Source organism: Ciconia boyciana, chromosome 1 (assembly GCF_034638445.1).
Source record: "Ciconia boyciana chromosome 1, ASM3463844v1, whole genome shotgun sequence".
Lineage (NCBI taxonomy): Eukaryota > Metazoa > Chordata > Aves > Ciconiiformes > Ciconiidae > Ciconia > Ciconia boyciana.
The window spans coordinates 128848758-128864528 of NC_132934.1; the positions used below are offsets into that span (position 1 = coordinate 128848758).

General features: G+C 37.6%; 1 protein-coding gene across 7 annotated transcripts in view; it reads right to left on the reverse strand.

The window, feature by feature from the left end:
* Positions 1-4644: 4644 nt before the first annotated feature.
* Positions 4645-15771, reverse strand: part of GK (glycerol kinase) — a 37712-nt gene continuing 26585 nt past the window's right edge. Inside the window, exons 16-22 of one of the 7 annotated variants that reach the window (XR_012039955.1) lie at positions 14922-15042; positions 12970-13113; positions 11895-11975; positions 10245-10331; positions 8221-8291; positions 6779-7115; positions 4645-5280 (exon numbers count right to left, since the gene is read on the reverse strand). Coding sequence is in view for 6 of the 7 variants with exons in the window: in XM_072848529.1 (XP_072704630.1) it covers positions 8248-8291; positions 10245-10331; positions 11895-11975; positions 12970-13113; positions 14922-15042 (477 nt within the window). In the remaining variant the exon portion in view is untranslated. Of the gene's footprint in view, positions 7116-8220; positions 8292-10244; positions 10332-11894; positions 11976-12969; positions 13114-14921; positions 15043-15771 lie in introns of all 7 variants that reach the window. The other 6 variants (XM_072848529.1, XM_072848561.1, XM_072848542.1 and 3 more) reach the window with 6 other exon arrangements.

Here is a 15771-nt window from a genome sequence, read left to right on the forward strand (position 1 = left end):
GTATGCATCTACCTCCATTTGGTAAATTCACCATCCCTTGGGCAGTGATGAGATGTCATGACTTTCTTTCTTTGGCCTTAATCGTTGTTTCTATTGTCAGGTAGTACAGCTGTGACTCGTGTTTTTGCATAAATATTTAAATTACGAGTTCAACATTTTCATTTTGAGAATACTGTGCCAAATGCTGCTGTGATAGCTTCAACAGATGCTACTTTGAAAAGCAAGTGGGACTAACTGATTTTTTTTTTAAATGAAGCTATAACAAAATCTTCCAACAATTTCAGATATTCAAGGATATTCTGTAAATCAGTATCATCCTACTGTTATGGCCTTCAACTGTCCTGTTGCTCATTATATTGATTTACTATTGCGTTACACTGGGTTCTGAACTGCTAGAATTCTGGTATGTTTTTTTACCTTCCTAAGTGCTTACCTCACACACCGAATAATAAAACCATACCTGCATATTCCAGTATACAACGTGCTTCATTTGCACATCAGTCAGGACTCGGTATTTCACATACTCATGAATAAACTCATGTATTTAATTTAATTCATTAATTTAATTAATATGAATTTTACTTACATTACTTAACGTTTAGACGTTCAGCAAACCTTGCATTGTATACGGTTGTTTGTTGATGTAATATCAGCAGTCAAACAGAAAGACAATCAAAGAAATGATTGTGTGATCTGAAATCTGTTGCTGGGCATGACAGCCCTTAATAACTCTTGAGTCAGAAGTTCATCAATGAGCTGAAACCCCAAACAAGGTAAGGTACAATTTGTTTACTTGAAGGCTTATGTATTAGAGGGTTACAGAATAGAGGCGGCATGTTGCACATGAAGTGGTTTGCACCTTGTTGAAGACGAACTAGAGCCCAAATAAGAATAGCTTGCATTGGTAATACAAACCTATTTCCTGGGGGAGAGTGCCTTAAAGAGACTTAATAATATGCATCTTGAAGTTTAACTGAGACACAACAATCATTATGTAGAGAACAATATTAAAGTTATCATCTCGTATTTTGCTTCACGATAAAGACAGGGTTCTTGCGCATTCCAGATAGGTCACTCTCCCCCCTTTTCCCCTTCTTCCTTAAAATAAAAGCAAAAAACTTGGAGAATATCTGGTGCCTCCAGTATTTGTAGTGTGAGAGCTCTAGAAGCTTTTCTTCTTGTTAAAGCAGCTTCTTCTGCTGAAGAGTCAATTCTTCAGAATTGTACAACTGAAGAATCAATTGTCCCTGAAAAATCAAGGTTGACAAGCAGCACTGGCACATTCATTTCCAGAAAATGCTGTCCACAAAAGACTTGGAGTTAGACTCTAGTTATAAGCAGATAGAGATTGCAGCCATTTACATAGTCTTTCAAGTAACCTTCCTTCATAGTGGGGCAGCACTCAGCTTCAGTATTCGTGGAAGAAAGCGATGTTGATACTGAAACATCATGCAGGGGAGGGTATTAATATTTGTGTTATGCATCCTCTCAACTGTAAGCTGACTCCTGTTGTTGGACATGGAGTAGTAGTACAGAAGGCATTTCTGTGCTCATAAACACCAATGAATCTTGAGTTCCTCTGTGTCAAACAGTACGCTCTATGGCAGGTTTTCAGTAATCTGTTCACCTGCAAGGAAGATGGATAGGACTGATGTAGTCAGAAAACTTAGCAAAAAATAAGTAGCTGAAGTGATATGCTCAAAACTTCTGAAGCTGTTTATGAAGTAGCATATAGGAAAGGTGGGTGCTGTTGAGCATGCGGACTAACCCATCCTGTTGCCAAAACCAACAGAAGACAACTCCAACAGCTTTAGAGCTGGGAGGGAAAACACTTGTTCTAGACAGTGACAACTGATCACCAAAGCTGTCCTGTCTGCAAGCTCTTTTCTAGTTTGCACAAGACCTGACAAGTGTCTCAGGCCATCAGGAAGCTAGAGCTGCTGGCTCTCCAGTTCTCAGAGCGCTCCATCCCTGCAGAACCGAAAAGTGACCATGCAGGAGATCCTTCCAACAGAAGTGAATGTACTTTCGAGGGCAGTCAGGGAAGGAACCCCCAGATAAGCAGCCCCTGGATTTGAAGAAAAAACACTACAGACAAAAAGAAGCGACTCCCAAACCTATGTCTTCCCATTACAAAAATTTAACGAAGCCATATTTTTAGGTAACTATAATTTAACTGTGGTCTCTTTGGAAGCACGTTATCCCATGCGTGCCTTCTGGGCTGCTTTGAAGCACCTGGTGGTACAATTCCCTATGAAAAATGGGGTATTAGACTAAAGCAATCAGGAATCTGAAAAACAGTCATTCTGCTTAAACTCCCACTAGCAACTGCTTCAAAGATTATATCTCAAAACTAAAACAAGTAAGATAATAAGCCCACACAATAGGGCTGACTCTTCCAAAACAAATACATACATAGGGTAACATAGCAGTAACTCCAGTTGAATAATGTCGAAATACAGCAGGGGGTGAAAACTGATTCATATAAAGTGAACTGGTTTTGTCCAAACAAACTAGCATTTCCTTTTCCCTGGCCTTTATTATTAGCTGGCTCAAGCCTTCAGCCTGTGCTGGAGATGAGTTGTGACTGACCTGATCAGAGACTCACAGACTGGCTAAGGCAGGAGGGCACCTCCGATCATCTGGTCCAACCCCCTGCTCAGAGCAGGGTCAGCGAGATCAGGGGTATGTCCCGTTGGGCTTTGAGTATCTTGAAGGATGGAGAGTCCCCAGACTCTCTGAGCAACCTGCTCCCGTATGTGACCACCCTCAGAGTAAAGATTGTTTCCTTTTGCTTGAATGGAATTTCCTGTGTTTCAGTTTGTGGCCATTGCCTCTTGTCCTGTCACTGGGCACCACAGAGAAGGGTCTGGCTCCATTGCCTTTACTCCCTGCATCAGGTATTTATATCTGAGCTCTCTCCAAGCTGAGCAGTCCCAGATCTCTCAGCTTCTCCCATATGACAGATGCTCCCATCCTTTCACCACCTTTGTGGCCTGTCACAGGGCTCACTCTGGTATGTCCATGTCCCTCTCATACTGGCGATCTCAGAGCCGGACCCAGCACTCCAGATGCGTCTCACCAGGGCTAATTAGAGAGGAAGGATCACCTCCCTTGACCTGCTGGTGATGCTGTGCTTGATGCAGCCCAGGGTGCTGTTGGCCTTCTTTCTTGCAATTGCTGCCTCATGTTCAACTTGGCGTCCACCAGGGTGCCCAGGTCCTTTCCCACAAAGCCGCTTCCCAGGGGGTTGGCCCCCAGCATGTCCTGGTGCATGGGGCTGTTCCTCTCAGGGGCAGGACTTGGCACTTCCCCTTGTTGAACTTCACGAGGTTCCTGACAGCCCAGTTCTCCAGCCTCTTGAAGTCCCTCTGGACAGCACAGGAAAATCATTCCAGCAATATTAATCATTTCTGAGCTTTAAGGGACTGCTACTCATTTGCCTGCCCTTATCTCCAGGACTAATGAGTACTACTTCCGTAAATGCCAGTCAATTACAATAATTAAAAAAACCCAAAACATACTGAGCTTGTGTAACAGCTCTTACTGGGACAGTGTTCCAGTAGCTACAGATCCAGGATTCTTTAGATGGAAGATTATGGCTTGGATGCTGATATGGATATTAAGAAGCATGTTTGTATAGAGTTCCAATAACAGACTAGACATTGTATTAGCTTTCGTTGAACAAAAATTCTTTATACATGTAAATTTCTGGTACTAATTACATTAACAAAGTTCTCATCTCATAATATTCCAGCTTGATGAATCATGAAATTTGAGTATGCTCTTGTGCAGCGCAGCTAAGGGCAAGGCTGTAATTTTGCCATGTGCAAGGAAGACTCTAGAGTCTCACGAGCAGAGGGAGAAGTCTGATATTGAGTAATAACATGTTACCTAAGGTTTCTGTGCTGATATGGTATTTAAATGCCCTTTTTTTTGAGGGGGGGGTGTTTCTGACTCACACAACTGATTTTGCTATAGCGGACTAAAGACTTTGTAAAGGCTGGATGAAGACTACATCTTTGGTATACTTATGCAGCACTAAATGTGTAGAATACAATTGGGAGCTACACAGAGACAGAACAAACAAGAATCTGGCGGGCACACTCCATACGTATACCCTCCACATATACACATACCCCCGTGCTTCCTTCTTAAAATAACAGAAATACCTTATGCTCCTGGCTAGTGCCCCCAGCAATGTTTTCTGATTTCATGAACATTTCTTCCCCCAACTCATAATGGCTCTTTAATCTGTAGCAATTACCAGACCATCGTATAAGAGCAAAAACCGTTTGGGCTGTTGGCCCCAGCAAGTGATGTTGTCCAAGACCTTTGGATCAAACCTGTATTACGACCGTGTTCCCTTTTGTCGTTCTGCTTGTGTTTTCCTGCTTTTTCCTGAATGTGGAGGAAATGCAGTTTCTAATCTAGTCCTTGAAACTGAATATATCACTGAAAAGCAGAATGCAGTACTGCATGTATTTGAGCCGTATATCTGCGCAAGTTAAAGCATGTGTCTGTGATACTTAAAGAGGGTGCTCTATTGTTTAATATGCGTCAATATATACTAATGCCTCATGTAAAAACCATTAATGAAAATGTGTCTGAAAGATAAGGTGCAAGAATAAACTGACAGCTTACATCAATTTATTTATGGTATTTTAATACCAAGTTAATGCATTTCTCAAGTAAGAATTTATAAATCTGGTAATTTATAGAAAAAAGTAAATCACAGCTTCACAAAAATCTAACTTTTAACAGTTTGTCCCCTCACCCCCAACAAGCAGTTTACAATATATTTCAAGCAGTTTACAATATATTTCAACTATATTGATAGAAAGTTAACAGTGGTGTGAAGTTCTTAAAAAATATTTGCAACAGCAATTGAAAATAAAATAATGATTTTTACTCAGTGAAAAAGTAACAGGAATTGTGTTTCCCAGCAAAAGATAAGTCAGAAAAGCAGCAAAAAATCCCCCTCCTACTTATTATGTGCTACCTCTCCCCCCGCCACATATATCATTGGCAAAGGCAACACTTCAACATTAATCATTCCCAGGTTCAGTACTTCAGTGTTTTTGGCAAGAAGTCATACTCAAAAGTCCAGTGTTTGAGGTGTGTGCTGCCCTTGCCCTGTGTGCTCCAAAGGCTGCTGTTACTCCTGCTCCTTGGGGTAAGGTGGGATCAGCAACAGCTCCGAGTAAAGGTAAGGAGTATGAAGATTTTTCTACGGGTTCGTGTTCATTTTTCGCTCTTTGTTCACCTCTCCAAAGCAAACTGGAAAACCCAGAAATTTTAGTTCTCACACCTCACATTTGAGTATTTACAGGGGATACGGGATTTGAATGATATATTTTCACCTGGGCACAAAAATCCCCTCCATCGAATTTATACATGCAACCACAGGACGAAAAATGTTCCTTCTCTAACTTCTTAATTAAAAGTCACATTTCAAAGGTCATTGCACTTGACAATAAAAAGGCAATTGATATGCATTTGATATTAAATATATTATACAGACCTGAACTTCTGTGCAATCCATTGCTTCAGACACACACATATTTAACATCTTTCTAAAAACTAAGCCTCTAATCATAGTTTAACAAGGAAAACCAAACTTTGTTAAAGACGAAAATCTTTAAGAACAAACGCACACAAAAAAACGCTCCCTTTAACTCCTAGTGCATTTAAACACATCTTTGAAATTCTCCATGTTGTTCCCACATTTAACTTCACTATCATTCTATACTGATCTAACGACACTATACAAGAACACGTTTTCTCTGACCTAACCAGTAAGGCTGGCATTTGTCACGTTGTTCGTACAAACAGGAAAGCTGAAGATAAGATTATTGCCTCACTCCTTTACCTGTGGAGGACAAAAAGTTTCAAAGTGGACGCAACTCAGTTGTCGTGCATGTTGCCTGTGAATTCCAGTGGCCCGTTTCACGTGCCAAGTGCTTACTCTTCCAAGCCGGGGTTTTGGGTTGTCCCAGCATATTTTGCGACAACTTGCTGTTAAAACTATGGACATGGAAACTGAATGGGAGATTTTTGGTCCCTGAGATATACTAAATGAGATCAAGAACAAAAGCACTGATATTTAATTTGGAGTGGACCCTCTTTAAGGAAAACTAAGTTAGCTTCAACTTTCAAAAGTTTAACAAATAGTCACTAAAATATCCTTAAGCAGGATGACAGAATATATGCAGTATTGGTCAAGAAAAGTGCATTGTACAGAGTAGTTTTAAGTTACCAGTTGCTGAGGACCAAGAAACTGTCCTGTCAATAGCATGTCTTTCCAAACTAACACAAAGCACAAGAACAAGAAACATGGCCTTAGCCAAAACATCTCTTTACTCCTATCTCTTTAAAGGTACAGCTACAGGACTTAGTGTCTTAAGTACTTATAATGGGCAAACTGACTACATATGCCAGAAGCCAAACCAAACTTTTAAACTTTGTAATTGATCATTCCAACATTACTCTGTGGACCATATCAGCAACCTCTTCATTGCCAAACCAGTGGCGATGTGTGCTACTGAGAATACATTTTAAGCTAGTGTTTAAAAGGTTTGTACCACTGAAGGTGTTTCAGACCAGTGACCACTACAATAAAACATCTTTGGCAACCATAGGCAAATGAAAGGTAATACACAGCAGCTGGAAGAATTGTAAGATGTTTACAAAGTTCTATAGTGCATCATTAACTTTCTGCAGTGTGTTGTATAAAGTACCAAATCCCTGAAAAGGTTAGCTAAACATCTGACATTACCTCAGAAGTTGCAGGGTTTTGTGGCACCAACTTCCTCAAAGCAAACTGGGACTTGTGAAATTTTAGAGGATAATGTGAGATAGTCCACACAAAGGCCTCCAGCGCAGTTGGAGTTGATGGGGAAGGGAGCAGAGTAATGAAGGGCTGAAGAATTAAGTTTCAGTGTACCACTGGGAGGTTACTCAGGGACTGGCACCAGATGGATTCACGAATGGATTTAGTCACACAAGTAGTATAATCACACCGGTGGTGGAATCTCTTCAGACAACAAAACAAAACGAAACAAAAAAATCAGCTGCATCCAGAGAGTCCACTAAGTAGTCTCATTTACCAGTACCTTAAATAAGAAAGAATGAGCATTAGTAGCATAGCATTTACTCTAAAACATTAATAACACTAGAAGACAGCTGAGCTATAAGAGGAATTCAGTATAACCATCTTTTGTTTTCAATTAATGCAATTATAAATTAGACGTATCTTGTGACACTAGGTAAGCCAGCACTTATGTGTGTGGGATGTGCATATAGGAGAGAAGAGACCACACTATTAAGATGGGTAAATTTTTAACAAGTAGAAGAATTGAAGGAAGGTACTCTAAGATTTTTTTTTTCTGAATATGAGCTCAGCTTTCAGAAATTTGGGAAACATTATTGCAACTAACTTGCAGAACTGCATAGTGATCCCTATATGTAAATTAGTAGGCAATTTGGCAGCAACTATCACAACATAAGAAACTAAAAAGGAAAAACAGAATCTTAAAAAAAAACCCAAAGGGTATTCAAGCAGGAAGAATATAGTATCACTATCAGCACTGACACCTTATTCTGTGAGAATAAAGTCAAAGAACTTTATATCCCAGATGTCACGTAAGATCCTGTATATAGCCAATCCCCATATATACCTCACTTGAGAGGTGCCAATTTAAGCATGCAAAGGCATTTCTTTAAATTTGAGTCTAATAAAATATAGTATCACTTCTGGTTAACTCCCACCCACCAAAAAAGTACAGCTACAGAATATGTTGAAATCTCTCAGATGTCCACTTCCAAAACTAGTGTGAACAACTTAACAGAATCTTAGCATAAGGACTCCAGTTGCTACACACAACTTGCTTTAATAGTGAAATAAAACAAAATATTGGCCTTTTCTCCCCTGGGAGAGAAGAAGAATGAAGATCATAAAATAAGGTACAAGTAATTCAACTGATTTTGATGAAATTATGAAATGATATCATGAAATACAGTGTTGTTCTTCATATTCAGTTATCAGGTGCTGCATGAAAAGGCAGTTAGTTTACCAGTTCTGTAAATGGGTTTTTGCCACGTTAGTGTTCTCTACTCTGCCACAGCAGATTTTTCCTTCCCATTTCAGTAGTTGTAAAATCATGGCCCTGCCCTACAGAGACATGTTCAACAACAGCACCGTTGCCATGCAAGACTTACTGCTGTTTCAGCACATGAAGGATGAATTCAATCCTCAGTAGATTCAATCCTCAAACCTACTATACTGATGACTGCGTTGGAGTTCCAGTGTTTCATTAAAAGATAAAATGTAACAAATTAATTAATGGCGGTCCTGTACGGAATTATAAGGAAAGTCTGGTCAGCTATTTCCAGCTTTTAAAAGCAAAAGGATATTTACCAGAGTAAATGTCTAAGGGGGAAGCAGCCTTGCTCCAATCAGAAACACAAATTCTAGATATCTACACAAAATCTAGATAACACACAGCTGAGCAAAACTACAACATGTACATATCATTGATGTTATTCCTTTTTAGACATCATCATTTTTAAAACAAATAAGAGCTGGAAATTTCTTGCAACTTCTCCTGTCCCCAAGCTTACCATGTAAATAATGTACCAATATATTGGTATATAAAGTAACTGTAACTATATCAATAGTTTCTGTTATCTGAAAACATGGGCAAAAATGGGTTCTGGAGGCTTGAGCAAGTTGAGATAAATACATTTGCCGCTTGTGGGTCAGAAAGGCACTGACAAGCTTAGGGAACGGAGAAAAAAAAAAATTTTTATGAGTTCCAGTGGTGCAAGGTTAGATATTTATATGCAGGTTACCAATTAGTTGTTTTTAAAAGCCATAAACCCAGAATTTAAGTTGCTTATCTGCCCACTTAAAAATGATCTTCATATTATTTCTGGTATCCTCCATGTGGTGAAGAACCTGACTTGGAATTAATATTCAAGTTGCTTAGTTCAGCTTGTTAAAAATTTACCCACTTATTCACAGCTGGTTTTATTTTATTCTTCATAATCAAGATTGTTCTCATTCACAGATCCATTCCAGAGTTAGTAAATCAATGTCAATCCATTTGTTCAGTTTGATTTTTGCCTAGCATTTGTTTATTTTGATTTTAGTTCTCCTACAAGCTCAGGCAGTCTCTCCCATGCAAGGAAAATTACAATTGAATAGTTAATTCAGGCTAAATGAGTAGAAACAAAATACAAACACATCATCACAGGAGCATGCTAGAGTCCTCAATTGTCTGTTTAATTAACACTCCCCGCCCATCCCGCCAAAACCAAAACAAAGAAAGAAAACTAAACAACCATCCCCAAAAAGCTTACTAAGCAGCAGCAATGGCTATACTGTAAAATATTTTCTTTGGAATGAAATTATGAAACACAACAACAAAGAACAAATGACATCACCATATAAACTTCTTTTTCTTACCATAAGAATATCTTAATGAAATGTCTTACTTCTGGCATAAGTAACTAACACTGTCATCCATATTAAGAACTTTCTTTTAAAATAAAACATATATTAATAGGTTGAAGATGCATCTTCATTGCATATGCACACAGTCCCTTTCCCCAGTTTTGCAGATAGGCCTTTTAGGGTCTCTTCTCTTTACACAAAATGAATTCACTTATCCATCAAGAGCAAAGTACAAAAAGAATATTCTATAGATTTAGTAGATGAAGATTTCTAACCATACAATAGTTCCAAGAGGACCAGAAAAATGAAAGGGGTGCATGAAGCCTTTCAGGGCCAGAAAAAGTCTTCACTTTATTTAAACGAGATCATCAAAATAATTTTAAATGTTATGAGAAGAAATACAGGAGAAAGGATGGAACCTTATTCTAACTGCAATGCACACTGTAATGCAGGCAATGCAAAACTTTGCTAGGCTGCTCCAACCTATATCCCTTTTATAAACTGTGTACAGTCTGCATAGCTAGACAAAGGGAGGAGAGAGTTCAAGGTTTCATGTGCATCTAACAACTATGAATTTCACGGCACATGAGGATGAATTCAAGATGGTATTCACTTGGTTCCCTTAGGTACCATATGTCTAATTCACATCCTCAAACACTCGTGTGCATGAACAACAAAAAGCATCAGTCATTTTTGCTAAAAATAAACAGATGGAATACGAAAAACCCCCAACACTTAAACTAGTGTATATAGCTTTTAAAGCGATCTAGTTCAAATAGTAACTAACCTGAGACGTACTTTGCTCCGATTAACATTATCATGCTACTCATAATAAAAAAACCCAAAGGCAGACTACAGAAGATACTAGTGTCTCCTGATGTCATCCAGGGGAGGGTGTTTCCAGTCAAGCAAATCAAAAGAGAAATATATATATAAATTGCAATATATATGTTAAAAATCATATGAACAGCAAAAAGTAACAAATGTAGTGACATTTGCAGAAAAACTAGAAAAGATTACGCATAACCCGCACAATATTCAAAACAGGCTCTCAATAGAAGAGTTCAAATCCAAATTCCACTGTTAGCACTATCTAGGTTGACCCCATTTCTAGTATTCTTCAACCTTAAATACTCCTAGTAGGCAGAAGACAAAGTTTCAAAGCAAGAACTAAGGAAAATAACATTTCTCCCCCCAGTGTTAAATCAGATAATCACTGAGGGTAAGTTTTGATAAACATATCCCTTTTTTCACATGAGCTGAAGAACAAGATCTAGTTTTATTTTCTGCAAGGCAGAATCTTCTATCCTTCAAAAAGGAAATAAAGATATATAAATAAGATACACATCAAGCACTTGGGATTTTAGGATACGTAACAGAGAGTTTAGATGTAAGGCTACTAAATCATAATGGACAACACTGAAGTGAATCTTGTTACTCATGCTAAGTTACCTATTTCCCTTTCAAATAGCCTTGACAGAATTGTTTGTATAACCACGGTGTTAAATAAAATACTTAAACCAACATATAGGATGGTAAAAGGAAAATTTTAGCTTTAGCTTTCAAGAATAAAGTAAGAGACTTCATGCAGCTTGAGGCCTGCAACTGTGGATTGTGGGGGGAGTTTACATTTTGAGGATTCTTTACTTAATTCTTTTCATTCTAATAGTTCTTCCCACAAAAGGGAAATGAAATGAAGATAAAGCCTATAAATGATGTGCTGTAGGATGATTCAGGACTAAAACCTTATCCTGAAATACTGCTGAAATATAAATTCAAATTATAGATCACAGAAGACTGCAGGTTTTATTTAATTCAAGCCTGACAGATGAAAACGCCCTCTACTTCAAAAGAAAGATCTTGTTCAGTCCCTCAAAAGTGTTTGTATATTCTCTGTGTGTGATCAATAAATCTATGCAATTCTTCACTTTGTGATAACTTCTTGCTCTTAGCCCTTGTAGGTCAAAGAGATGTTGATGTGGCTATCAATCCCTCCTTCTTATACAGCAAATAATAAAGGCAAGATAAAACAAGAAAAATCACAGGATGAAACTTTTATCCTTTGTAACATGAGGTTATATATAAGAAAGTTTATGAAATCCCTGCACTGTCTTAGAATTGTGCTGTATCTCTTCTTCTAGGTAAGATTTTTTTTGTTTTGTAAACCAATGCTATTCTGCAAAACCTGCAGTTAGCCTTGATTTCATGTCCTCTGTTTTTAGAGCCCTACAAGATATTGCTTGTGCCTTCCTTTCAAGAGGAAGACCTATCTATTTATTTTCCTGCTTTGTTTCCACAGTGGTTTTAAGTAATAATTTTTAAATCATTGGAATAGTCCAGAGATGGTATGAACAGAAAAGTTCACCAAACTCAAGATTAACTACCTAGGCTAACTGGCTAATTAATAATACTTGTCTTGCATTAATTTCTGGTTTACCATTTGAAGGAGGTTCAGATGTCTCCCAGTCCATAGATTTCATCACAGCTTTCTTCCATCTGGCATAGCGAAATTCACTTTCTGAAATTGAGAAATCAGCAAACAGAAAAGCCTCTCAATGCATAGGAATACAACTACAAGTATTTAAGAAGCAAAGACTACAATATTAGCTTTCCACTCTTTTGCACAGTCTAGTTTGTTGGCACAGAACAAGTATTATAAAATGCTGTTTTGAATAACAAAAAAAACCAAACCCCAAAACTAAACAACCCCAAACCCCACAGTTATGCACAGTAACGATAAATAAACCTTAAAAACAATTTTCTACATGTTCACCAATAAAATTTACAAGTAGGACAAAAGAAAGCAATTGTTATTCATGTAGAAGCCCTTCAGTGTTGAAAACACTGTCTCGAAGTAGGGATTATAGCAGTAATTATAATCAAAATGGTAAGACAAAATTCTGTACGAAAAATTATGAAATAATTGAAAAGAAAAAAATGCATTTGTCTTGCACATGGATTAATTATGTCAAGTACATGCTTTCCATCTCTAGAAGCACTTAAGAACTGATGAAAAAGATAGTTAGCTAAAAAACCAATGATTAATATAGGCTTTTTAAAGCCAATAGAAAAGTGTCCCAAAAACAGTCTGTCCTTTCTACATCTGTGAAAACTCACAAATGCACAGGAGCTTTAGGAGACATCTTTCTCAGTAAAAACCTTTCAAGATTTCTTTGATTCTACTTGCTATAAATCAAAAGCTACTAACTGCAAAGCCCAGTGCCAAGCTTCTTTCAAAAAGAAGAAAGAAAATAACCCCACATATTCCCCTGTGGAGTTATGTTATTTTAACCATTTTCCAATCTTGCTAGTCAATAAATGGACAAAACAGCAAGTGAAATGCACTTTTCTCTAAACCAAACACTACAAAGCTGATCTTCAACATTTGTGAGGATATTCATATACAGCTGTTTTTGTATCAGTATGTTAGACTGCAACAAAGAAAAAAACCCGATCTATTGGACATAAAATATTAAGCTTGCAACTTCTTAGATAATATGAAAGGGTTTTACCCTCCGGGTTGATCTGTGGTTCAAATCGTTCACATGTCACTGCTGTCAAATCTCCAGGATTCAGACTCCAAATTCCAACTCCTTCTGCAGCTCCTGCTGCCATAGCAGCTCCTAGAGCTGTTGTTTCAGGCATTGATGGCTTCACTGAAGTAAATCACAGAGAAGGCCATGATGATTTTTAATGAAAGTCAGCTTGATGACATCAGAACTAAAGATTTACATATATATCTAGAATGATATATATTTTCTACAACTGCTATATGCTTCCTTTACCAACTGCAAACCAAGTTTACCAACTGCAAACCTCATTTTATTGCCATTCACATGGTTATGAAGCTAACTTCACCTATAAGTTGTCCAAGTCTTTGCAATATCTCAGATCACTACTTCCTTCAAGACTGAATCGTGCAATTGCCCATTTTCATACCATGTGCAGGGCTGCTGACCTCGACCATCAGTTTCCTTAGAGTACTCCTGTTAATACTATACTATTTTTTTCTCTTCTCCCTCCCTCCTCAAAGCAGTGATCAGTGGCTAAGTTATCAGTTTTGTTCCCATGCTCCAGATATTCTGTTATTAAAAGCATTTATATTTAGAAAAGGCATCTTAAAAGAGGCTACACACCTGTACTTCTAGCTTGTTTGCCTTCCACAGACACTGTAGAAGACCATCCCACCCCCAAGATGTCAATGGTAAATCTGTTCCATTAAGTCTAAAACTGCCTGCTTCTCTGCTTCAGGCAGAGGATCCTTTAAAATCTGATTTTATTGATCATATCCTTTCATCTGCTAACTATGCATCTGCACTGATAGTATAAGCCTTGTGTATTATGTATTATTAAAGGCAAGCTATAATATCTCTAGAGATAAAAACTTTCCACTGAAGTGTCTCACATTTCTGCATAAGAGACATCACGATGTGTTTCTAAATGATTTTCTAGAAGCTGCATATTAGGCAAGATTATTACATTTATGCAGCAAATTATCAGTCTTCAGTATAGATGAAGATGTATAATATCCTGATGTTACTCAGTGACACACTGCGTCCTTAACAATGCTAATGTATAGCTTATAATATTCGGCAACTTGGGATCTGCTACAGGTGTTAAAACATGTCTTCAGAAAGATGCTCCCTTTTCACTGACACTGAAATGCTCCAGGTTTCAAGTGAGGTCTTTAAAGAGCTTTAGTGTATTGAAACACATCCTTCAAAAGCTAAAAAACCTTTTTATTATTCTAGGGCGCTTCTGTGAAAGAAGTGTTAGATGATCATTTCTAAAATGGCTGCATTGCTCTTGGATCAGAATAATGGTATTGTAAACTTTCATTTGCCTCAGAGAGGAACAACCCCATTTGGGTTTGTATTTCATATTACGCATGCCAAGAAAACTGGTTGCAAGATTCCCACTTTTGTTGCAACCTCTATTCCCTTCTTGGTTGCTGCTGTGGGAGAAAACAGAATGGACAATGTGTTTTGTGGGTCTTCTTTTACATTGTAAGAAATCAAAGGTTTGTGCAGGCAAAGGGAATAGAAAAAAGGGTATTTGCTATTTGCTGAAATACAAGAGCAAAACACGAGCAGTGGAGGTGCAAAGTTCTGATTTATCTCTGAGCGAGATTCTCAGGGCCACCATGTTGCAGGAGAGCGTTACTTTCACTGATTTTAAAATTGTTAGATGTGTAGAAATTTATACGAAAACTTTAAAGTTCAATACCATCATAGTGCTGTAATATTTCAACACAAGAAATAAGTCAGTGATTCTCTATGAAAGTGAATCTCAAAACTGGATGCAAGATCTCAAAACTTTTTCTGAAAAAACCCCCAGCATTCTCAAGCAGTAGCAAAAGACCAGCAACAACAAAGCAAGTCATCAAATTTGCCCTCATCAGCCATTACAAACCAATGTCGTTTTCAGCTTTAAAAAGAAAATAGGAATTGTAATTTCATCTTACCTACTGGAATACAGAGAATGTCTGATTGGAGTTGCATGAGGACTTTGTTATTGGTCATTCCTCCATCTACTTGTAACTGATTTAGTGGTATCCCACAGTCCTTGTTCATGGCATCTAAAATCTTAAGTAAGAGTAATATATGTTATGATTTAATTGCAGAGAAATCCATTATACCCTCTGAGTGTAAAATACTGATAATTCAGCATTTGCTAAAAAGTGTTAAGTGGATAATTCGCCTTGCTTATATATCAAGAGGGCAAAACAGAGGCAGTGACAATACAGTTTTATTTAATATACAGCAAATGCACTCTATTTCTTACAGAAATCCTAGTGTAGGAGATGTTTCTCCTCTGATGCTCTATATCTAGCCTATGTGTTGCTTATATGGTCTGAGAAGAAGAATTTTGAAGAAAAGCTGATGACAGCTACATTTATCAAAGCTAACAAAGGAAGAAATAATACTAAATGGAGTCCTTTAGCTGATTACAGTTTGTCTAGATACTTTCTCTAATTTGATGCATTAAAGAATCAAAAAATTAAAACGTCTGAACTGGCAATCTGGAAGACACTTCAACAGGAAGTGCTGAACGTTGAACTGTTTTGAAAGAGCAGCCTCTTGAAATATTTTCCATTATTTGTTGAAAATTAAGAATTTTACATTACATGAGATAGACTGCAAAAACAAACTGTTAGTGTAATTTTTTATAAAATTATGTTTCCTTCTTTTGGGCACAGTGGATAGCTGAAAATAAATGAAAAGTGTTAAAGTGTTTGCAAGGGATAATTAACTAAGAGTGAAGTATTTAATTCACTGATACCTATCAATATGCTTTTTAGAGGGTTTCCTAAA